The sequence below is a fragment of the Oncorhynchus mykiss genome, chromosome 3 (genome assembly GCF_057628025.1).
Source record: "Oncorhynchus mykiss isolate SJ-2025 chromosome 3, ASM5762802v1, whole genome shotgun sequence".
NCBI classification, from domain to species: domain Eukaryota; kingdom Metazoa; phylum Chordata; class Actinopteri; order Salmoniformes; family Salmonidae; genus Oncorhynchus; species Oncorhynchus mykiss.
In genome coordinates, this window is record NC_143024.1 from 16602501 (window position 1) to 16614938 (window position 12438).

General features: G+C 33.4%; 1 protein-coding gene across 5 annotated transcripts in view; it reads right to left on the minus strand.

The window, feature by feature from the left end:
* Positions 1-12438, minus strand: part of LOC110535504 (calcium-transporting ATPase type 2C member 1) — a 47741-nt gene that overhangs the window by 11357 nt on the left and 23946 nt on the right. For all 5 annotated transcript variants that reach the window (XM_090222414.1, XM_090222421.1, XM_090222416.1 and 2 more), the window contains exons 10-11: positions 778-844; positions 1-108 (exon numbers count right to left, since the gene is read on the minus strand). The exon at positions 1-108 is cut by the window's left edge and continues 17 nt beyond it. In XM_090222414.1, coding sequence (XP_090078540.1) covers positions 1-108; positions 778-844 — 175 coding nt within the window. The remainder of the gene's footprint in view (positions 109-777; positions 845-12438) is intronic.

Genomic DNA, 12438 nt, shown 5'->3' on the forward strand with positions numbered 1-12438 from the left:
GGCAGCTTCTTGATAATTGCCCTCTTCTTGACCATCCTCATCACTCCGAGGGCCAAGGTGACCGTCACCACGATGGGTAGACCCTCGGGGATGGCTGCCACCGCCAGGCTGGGGTAAGAGGGGAGGAAGAGGGAGGAGACGAGAGCGGAAAACAGTCTTTACTTGAAGAGAGTGCAAAGTGTGTACATTAGCATTCCTACCAACTTTATTCACAACACCTCACTTCACCTTCCAGGTGTGAGAAAAGAACACTTTCACTGTAATGTAAATACAGGTTAACAAGGTTAGCTGCTCACCCCGAGGTACTGACGGTGCAAAGAAGAGATATGGAACGATAAAATCTCTGATCTCTTAATAAAATCACTGTCTTGCTAAAATCACCACAATGACGTGACCCCAATTGTGTGGCTGTATTAAATTGTTTTCTTTACTTTAAAAAAATAACAAAATGCACTGACATGACAGTGTAATCTTAACCCTTACACTACTGCGCTCACCTCCGTATCCAGGCACATGACAACAACCATCAAATCCCCCATTACTCTCTGCTAACCTACTCAGATGTCACACTGAATAAATTAGTGTTATCAAAAGATCTTTCACATGGCATTCTACCCTGGGGAACACTAAACATACTGTGTTGTTGGATTAGACGTCTATGGTAGAGAACATGCCCATATATTGGGATATGTTGACAATGACAGAAACAACGGCAACACATCTTTTATACAAACACTGTACTATTTGCATATATGGAATATACAAATTGGGGCTCACCTGACACCGATGGTGAACATGTCTAATAAGCGTTTCCCCTGGAGCCAACCAACCAGCATGATCACCCCTGAAACCCACGGCAACACTCATTAGTGGTGGTTAGCCATGTACTGGCTGGGAGCATTAACACTATATAGACGGCATTAACACTATATAGACAGCATTAACACTATATAGACATCATTAACACTATATAGACAGCATTAACACTATATAGACAGTATTAACACTATATAGACATCATTAACACTATATAGACAGCATTAACACTATATAGACATCATTAACACTATATAGACATCATTAACACTATATAGACAGCATTAACACTATATAGACAGCATTAACACTATATAGACAGCATTAACACTATATAGACATCATTAACACTATATAGACAGTATTAACACTATATAGACATCATTAACACTATATAGACATCATTAACACTATATAGACAGCATTAACACTATATAGACAGCATTAACACTATATAGACAGCATTAACACTATATAGACAGCATTAACACTATATAGACATCATTAACACTATATAGACAGCATTAACACTATATAGACATCATTAACACTATATAGACATCATTAACACTATATAGACAGCATTAACACTATATAGACATCATTAACACTATATAGACATCATTAACACTATATAGACATCATTAACACTATATAGACAGCATTAACACTATATAGACAGCATTAACACTATATAGACATCATTAACACTATATAGACATCATTAACACTATATAGACAGCATTAACACTATATAGACATCATTAACACTATATAGACAACATTAACACTATATAGACAGCATTAACACTATATAGACATCATTAACACTATATAGACGGCATTAACACTATATAGACAGCATTAACACTATATAGACAGCATTAACACTATATAGACAGCATTAACACTATATAGACATCATTAACACTATATAGACAGCATTAACACTATATAGACAGCATTAACACTATATAGACAGCATTAACACTATATAGACAGCATTAACACTATATAGACAGCATTAACACTATATAGACAGTATTAACACTATATAGACAGCATTAACACTATATAGACGGCATTAACACTATATAGACAGCATTAACACTATATAGACAGCATTAACACTATATAGACATCATTAACACTATATAGACAGCATTAACACTATATAGACAGCATTAACACTATATAGACAGCATTAACACTATATAGACAGCATTAACACTATATAGACAGCATTAACACTATATAGACAGCATTAACACTATATAGACAGTATTAACTGGCTGGGAGCATTAACACTATATAGACAGCATTAACACTATATAGACAGCATTAACACTATATAGACATCATTAACACTATATAGACAGCATTAACACTATATAGACAGTATTAACACTATATAGACAGTATTAACACTATATAGACATCATTAACACTATATAGACAGCATTAACACTATATAGACATCATTAACACTATATAGACAGCATTAACACTATATAGACAGCATTAACACTATATAGACAGCATTAACACTATATAGACATCATTAACACTATATAGACAGTATTAACACTATATAGACAGCATTAACACTATATAGACAGCATTAACACTATATAGACAGCATTAACACTATATAGACAGCATTAACACTATATAGACAGCATTAACACTATATAGACAGCATTAACACTATATAGACAGCATTAACACTATATAGACAGCATTAACACTATATAGACAGCATTAACACTATATAGACATCATTAACACTATATAGACAGCATTAACACTATATAGACAGCATTAACACTATATAGACAGCAGTAACACTATATAGACAGCATTAACACTATATAGACAGCATTAACACTATATAGACATCATTAACACTATATAGACATCATTAACACTATATAGACAGCATTAACACTATATAGACAGCATTAACACTATATAGACAGCATTAACACTATATAGACAGCATTAACACTATATAGACAGCATTAACACTATATAGACATCATTAACACTATATAGACAGTATTAACTGGCTGGGAGCATTAACACTATATAGACATCATTAACACTATATAGACAGCATTAACACTATATAGACAGCATTAACACTATATAGACAGCATTAACACTATATAGACAGCATTAACACTATATAGACAGCATTAACACTATATAGACATCATTAACACTATATAGACAGCATTAACACTATATAGACAGCATTAACACTATATAGACAGCATTAACACTATATAGACAGCATTAACACTATATAGACAGCATTAACACTATATAGACAGCATTAACACTATATAGACAGCATTAACACTATATAGACAGCATTAACACTATATAGACAGCATTAACACTATATAGACATCATTAACACTATATAGACAGTATTAACACTATATAGACAGCATTAACACTATATAGACAGCATTAACACTATATAGACAGCATTAACACTATATAGACAGCATTAACACTATATAGACAGCATTAACACTATATAGACAGCATTAACACTATATAGACAGCATTAACACTATATAGACAGTATTAACACTATATAGACAGCATTAACACTATATAGACAGCATTAACACTATATAGACAGCATTAACACTATATAGACAGCATTAACACTATATAGACAGCATTAACACTATATAGACAGCATTAACACTATATAGACAGCATTAACACTATATAGACAGCATTAACACTATATAGACAGCATTAACACTATATAGACAGCATTAACACTATATAGACATCATTAACACTATATAGACATCATTAACACTATATAGACAGTATTAACACTATATAGACATCATTAACACTATATAGACAGCATTAACACTATATAGACATCATTAACACTATATAGACATCATTAACACTATATAGACAGTATTAACACTATATAGACATCATTAACACTATATAGACAGCATTAACACTATATAGACATCATTAACACTATATAGACAGCATTAACACTATATAGACATCATTAACACTATATAGACAGCAGTAACACTATATAGACATCATTAACACTATATAGACAGTATTAACTGGCTGGGAGCATTAACACTATATAGACAGCATTAACACTATATAGACAGCATTAACACTATATAGACATCATTAACACTATATAGACAGTATTAACTGGCTGGGAGCATTAACACTATATAGACATCATTAACACTATATAGACATCATTAACACTATATAGACATCATTAACACTATATAGACAGCATTAACACTATATAGACAGCATTAACACTATATAGACATCATTAACACTATATAGACATCATTAACACTATATAGACAGCATTAACACTATATAGACAGCATTAACACTATATAGACAGCATTAACACTATATAGACATCATTAACACTATATAGACAGCATTAACACTATATAGACATCATTAACACTATATAGACAGCATTAACACTATATAGACATCATTAACACTATATAGACAGCAGTAACACTATATAGACATCATTAACACTATATAGACAGTATTAACTGGCTGGGAGCATTAACACTATATAGACAGCATTAACACTATATAGACAGCATTAACACTATATAGACATCATTAACACTATATAGACAGTATTAACTGGCTGGGAGCATTAACACTATATAGACAGCATTAACACTATATAGACAGCATTAACACTATATAGACATCATTAACACTATATAGACAGCAGTAACACTATATAGACATCATTAACACTATATAGACAGCATTAACACTATATAGACATCATTATCACTATATAGACAGCATTAACACTATATAGACAGCATTAACACTATATAGACAGCAGTAACACTATATAGACATCATTAACACTATATAGACATCATTAACACTATATAGACATCATTAACACTATATAGACAGTATTAACTGGCTGGGAGCATTAACACTATATAGACAGCATTAACACTATATAGACAGCAGTAACACTATATAGACAGCATTAACACTATATAGACATCATTAACACTATATAGACATCATTAACACTATATAGACATCATTAACACTATATAGACAGTATTAACTGGCTGGGAGCATTAACACTATATAGACAGCATTAACACTATATAGACAGCAGTAACACTATATAGACAGCATTAACACTATATAGACGGCATTAACACTATATAGACAGCAGTAACACTATATAGACATCATTAACACTATATAGACAGCAGTAACACTATATAGACATCATTAACACTATATAGACAGCAGTAACACTATATAGACAGCATTAACACTATATAGACAGCATTAACACTATATAGACAGCAGTAACACTATATAGACATCATTAACACTATATAGACAGCAGTAACACTATATAGACATCATTAACACTATATAGACAGTATTAACTGGCTGGGAGCATTAACACTATATAGACATCATTAACACTATATAGACAGCATTAACACTATATAGACAGCATTAACACTATATAGACAGCAGTAACACTATATAGACAGCATTAACACTATATAGACAGCATTAACACTATATAGACAGCAGTAACACTATATAGACATCATTAACACTATATAGACAGCAGTAACACTATATAGACATCATTAACACTATATAGACAGTATTAACTGGCTGGGAGCATTAACACTATATAGACAGCATTAACACTATATAGACAGCATTAACACTATATAGACATCATTAACACTATATAGACAGTATTAACACTATATAGACAGCAGTAACACTATATAGACAGCATTAACACTATATAGACAGCATTAACACTATATAGACGGCATTAACACTATATAGACGGCATTAACACTATATAGACAGCATTAACACTATATAGACAGTATTAACACTATATAGACATTAACCGTCTGGGAGCATTAACACTATATAGACGGCATTAACACTATATAGACAGTATTAACTGGCTGGGAGCATTAACACTATATAGACAGCATTAACACTATATAGACGGCATTAACACTATATAGACATCATTAACACTATATAGACAGCAGTAACACTATATAGACAGCATTAACACTATATAGACAGCATTAACACTATATAGACAGTATTAACTGGCTGGGAGCATTAACACTATATAGACGGCATTAACACTATATAGACAGCATTAACACTATATAGACAGCATTAACACTATATAGACAGCATTAACACTATATAGACGGCATTAACACTATATAGACAGCATTAACACTATATAGACAGCATTAACACTATATAGACAGCATTAACACTATATAGACATCATTAACACTATATAGACAGCATTAACACTATATAGACGGCATTAACACTATATAGACGGCATTAACACTATATAGACAGCATTAACACTATATAGACATCATTAACACTATATAGACATCATTAACACTATATAGACGGCATTAACACTATATAGACATCATTAACACTATATAGACAGCATTAACACTATATAGACGGCATTAACACTATATAGACATCATTAACACTATATAGACATCATTAACACTATATAGACAGCAGTAACACTATATAGACAGCATTAACACTATATAGACAGCATTAACACTATATAGACATCATTAACACTATATAGACAGTATTAACACTATATAGACAGTATTAACCGTCTGGGAGCATTAACACTATATAGACGGCATTAACACTATATAGACAGCATTAACACTATATAGACAGTATTAACTGGCTGGGAGCATTAACACTATATAGACAGTATTAACACTATATAGACAGCAGTAACACAATATAGACAGTATTAACACTATATAGACAGCATTAACACTATATAGACAGTATTAACTGGCTGGGAGCATTAACACTATATAGACAGCATTAACACTATATAGACAGCATTAACACTATATAGACATCATTAACACTATATAGACAGCATTAACACTATATAGACAGCATTAACACTATATAGACAGTATTAACACTATATAGACATTAACCGTCTGGGAGCATTAACACTATATAGACATCATTAACACTATATAGACAGCATTAACACTATATAGACAGCATTAACACTATATAGACATCATTAACACTATATAGACAGCAGTAACACAATATAGACAGTATTAACACTATATAGACAGTATTAACACTATATAGACAGTATTAACTGGCTGGGAGCATTAACACTATATAGACAGCATTAACACTATATAGACAGCATTAACACTATATAGACAGTATTAACTGGCTGGGAGCATTAACACTATATAGACAGCATTAACACTATATAGACAGCATTAACACTATATAGACATCATTAACACTATATAGACAGTATTAACACTATATAGACATTAACCGTCTGGGAGCATTAACACTATATAGACATCATTAACACTATATAGACAGCATTAACACTATATAGACATCATTAACACTATATAGACAGTATTAACACTATATAGACATTAACCGTCTGGGAGCATTAACACTATATAGACATCATTAACACTATATAGACAGCATTAACACTATATAGACAGCATTAACACTATATAGACATCATTAACACTATATAGACAGCAGTAACACAATATAGACAGTATTAACACTATATAGACAGTATTAACACTATATAGACAGTATTAACTGGCTGGGAGCATTAACACTATATAGACATCATTAACACTATATAGACAGTATTAACACTATATAGACATCATTAACACTATATAGACAGCATTAACACTATATAGACATCATTAACACTATATAGACATCATTAACACTATATAGACAGCATTAACACTATATAGACAGCAGTAACACTATATAGACATCATTAACACTATATAGACATCATTAACACTATATAGACAGCATTAACACTATATAGACAGCATTAACACTATATAGACATCATTAACACTATATAGACATCATTAACACTATATAGACAGCATTAACACTATATAGACAGCATTAACACTATATAGACAGTATTAACACTATATAGACGGCATTAACACTATATAGACATCATTAACACTATATAGACAGCATTAACACTATATAGACATCATTAACACTATATAGACAGCATTAACACTATATAGACAGCATTAACACTATATAGACAGCATTAACACTATATAGACATCATTAACACTATATAGACAGCATTAACACTATATAGACAGCATTAACACTATATAGACAGTATTAACACTATATAGACAGCATTAACACTATATAGACAGCAGTAACACTATATAGACATCATTAACACTATATAGACAGCAGTAACACTATATAGACATCATTAACACTATATAGACATCATTAACACTATATAGACAGCATTAACACTATATAGACAGTATTAACACTATATAGACAGCATTAACACTATATAGACATCATTAACACTATATAGACAGCATTAACACTATATAGACATCATTAACACTATATAGACAGCATTAACACTATATAGACATCATTAACACTATATAGACAGCATTAACACTATATAGACAGCATTAACACTATATAGACAGTATTAACACTATATAGACAGCATTAACACTATATAGACAGCATTAACACTATATAGACATCATTAACACTATATAGACATCATTAACACTATATAGACAGCATTAACACTATATAGACGGCATTAACACTATATAGACAGCATTAACACTATATAGACATTAACCGTCTGGGAGCATTAACTATAGATACAGTACCGTTCAAAAGTTTGGGGTTACTTAGAAATGTCCTTTTTGAAAGAAAATACCATTTTTGTCCATTAAAATAACAACATATTGATCAGAAATACAGTCTAGGCCTTGTTAATGTTGTAAATGACTATTGTAGCTGGAAACGGCAGATTGGCGAGTTTCAGAATAATTTGTTTCTGGTCATTTTGAGCCTGTAATCGAACCCACAAATGCTGATGCTCCAGTTACTCAACTAGTCTAAAGAAGGTCAGTTTTATTGCTTCTTTAAATCAGTACAACAGGTTTCAGATGTGCTAACATAATTGCAAAAGGTTTTCTAATGATCAATTAGCCTTTTAAAATGATAAACTTGGATTAGCTAACACAACGTGCCTTTGGAACACAGGAGTGATGGTTGCTGATAATTGGCCTCTGTACGCCTATGTAGATACTCCATGAATAATCTGCCGTTTCCAGCTACAATAGTCATTTACAACATTAACAATGTCTAGACTGTATTTCTGATCAATTTTAAATGGACAAAACAAGGACATTTCTAAGTGACCACACACATACACACACACATAATTAACTGGCTGGGAGCATTAACAGTCTCAGGGTTCTCCACAGGACTTTTAATAAGGTGGTGTTTTTTCAACACCTGTAACTGCCATTTCATGCAATCTAGAGCAAAAAAATGCCTTAATGATATCAAATAAAGTTACAAAAATATATAAATAATGATATATTTTTATGATTATATAGTGGCGCTGCCTGTCCGGAAGGTGGCGCACTGCCCGCCTTACATTCTTTGGGGGGGAACTCTGAGTATACAATATACCTGTATATACAGTATAAACTGGCTTGGAACCGTATATATACACACAGTATAAACTGGCTTGGAATATACTATATACACAGTATAAACTGGCTTGGAGCAGTATATACAGTTGAAGTCAGTTTACATACACTTAGGTTGGACTCATTCAAACTCATTCTTCAACCACTCCACAAATTTCTTGCTAACACACTATAGTTTTGGCAAGTCGGTTAGGGCATCAACTTTGTGCATGACACAAGTCACTTTTCTAACAATTGTTTACAGACAGATGATTTCACTTATAATTCACTGTATCACAATTCCAGTGGGTCAGAATTTTAGATACAATAAGTTGACTGTTTGGAACAGCTTGGAACATTACCGAAAATTATGTAATTGCTTTAGAAGATTCTGATAGGCTAATTTACATATTTTGAGTCAATTGGAGGTGTACCTGTGGATGTATTTCAAGGCCTACCTTCAAACTCAGTGGCTCTTTGCTTGACATCATGGGAAAATCAAAAGAAATCAGCAAAGACCCCAGAAAAAAATTATAGACCTCCACAAGTCTGGTTCATCCTTGGGAGCAATTTCCAAATGCCTGAAGGTACCATGTTCATCTGTACAAACAATAGTACGCAAGTATAAACACCATGGGACCACGCAGCCGTCATACCGCTCAGGAAGGAGATGCGTTCTGTCCCCTAGAGATGAATGTACTTTGGTGCCGAAAAGTGAAAATCAATCCCAGAACAACAGCAAAGGACCTTGTGAAGATGCTGGAGGAAACGCGTACAAAAGTATCTATATCCACAGTAAAAACAAGTCCTATATCGACATAACAAGAAAGGCCGCTCAGCAAGGAAGAAGCCACTGCTCCAAAACCACCATAAAAAAGCCAGATTACGGTTTGCAACTGCACATGGGGACAAAGATCGTACTTTTTGTAGAAATGTCCACTGGCCTGATGAAACAAAAATAGAACTGTTTGGCAATAATGACCATTGTTATGTTTGGAGGAAAAAGGGGGAGGCTTGTAAGCCAAAGAACACCATCCCAACTGTGAAACCGGGGGGGCAGCATCATGTTGTGGAGGTGCTTTGCTGCAGGAGGGACTGGTGCACTTCACAAAATAGATGGCATATTGAGGAAGGAAAAGTACGTGGATATATTGAAGCAACATCTCAAGACATCAGTCAGGAAGTTACATCTTGTTTGCAAATGGGTCTTCCAAATGGACAATGACCCCAAGCATACTTCCAAAGTTGTGGCAAAATGACTTAAGGACAACAAAGTCAAGGTATTGGAGTGGCCATCACAAAGCCCTGATCTTAATCCCATAGAAAACTTGTGGGCAGAACTGAAAAAGAGTGTGCGAGCAAGAAGGCCTACAAACCGGACTCAGTTACAGCAGCTCTGTCAGGAGGAATGGGCCAAAATTCACTCAACATTGTGGGAAGCTTGTGGAAGGCTACCCGAAACGTCTGACCCAAGTTAAACCATTTAAAAGGCAATGCTACCAAATACTAATTGAGTGTATGTAAACTTCTGACCCACTGGGAATGTGATGAAAGAAATAAAAGCTGAAATAAAATCATGCTCTACTTTTATTTTGACATTTCACATTCTTAAAATAAAGTGGTGATCCTAACTGACCTAATACAGGGAATTTTTACTCAGTAAACGTCAGGAATTGTGAAAAACTGAGTTTAAATGTATTTGGCTAAGGTGTATGTAAACTTCCAACTTCAACTGGCTTGGAGCAGTATATATAGACACAGTATAAACTGGCTTGGAGCAGTATATATACACAGTATAAACTGGCTTGGAGCAATATATCTACACAGTATAAACTGGCTTGGAGCAGTATATATACACAGTATAAACTGGCTTGGAGCAGTATATATAGACACAGTATAAACTGGCTTGGAGCAGTATATATAGACACAGTATAAACTGGCTTGGAGCAGTATATATACACACAGTATAAACTGGCTTGGAGCAGTATATATACACACAGTATAAACTGGCTTGGAGCAGTATATATACACACAGTATAAACTGGCTTGGAGCAGTATATATATACACACAGTATAAACTGGCTTGGAGCAGTATATATACACACAGTATAAACTGGCTTGGAGCAGTATATATACACACACAGTATAAACTGGCTTGGAGCAGTATATATACACACACAGTATAAACTGGCTTGGAGCAGTATATATACACACAGTATAAACTGGCTTGGAGCAGTATATATATACACACAGTATAAACTGGCTTGGAGCAGTATATATACACACACAGTATAAACTGGCTTGGAGCAGTATATATACACACACAGTATAAACTGGCTTGGAGCAGTATATATATACACACAGTATAAACTGGCTTGGAGCAGTATATATACACACACAGTATAAACTGGCTTGGAGCAGTATATATACACACAGTATAAACTGGCTTGGAGCAGTATATATACACACACAGTATAAACTGGCTTGGAGCAGTATATATACACACAGTATAAACTGGCTTGGAGCAGTATATATACACACACAGTATAAACTGGCTTGGAGCAGTATATATACACACACAGTATAAACTGGCTTGGAGCAGTATATATACACACACAGTATAAACTGGCTTGGAGCAGTATATATACACACACAGTATAAACTGGCTTGGAGCAGTATATATACACACACAGTATAAACTGGCTTGGAGCAGTATATATACACACACAGTATAAACTGGCTTGGAGCAGTATATATACACACACAGTATAAACTGGCTTGGAGCAGTATATATACACACACAGTATAAACTGGCTTGGAGCAGTATATATACACACACAGTATAAACTGGCTTGGAGCAGTATATATATACACACAGTATAAACTGGCTTGGAGCAGTATATATACACACACAGTATAAACTGGCTTGGAGCAGTATATATATACACAC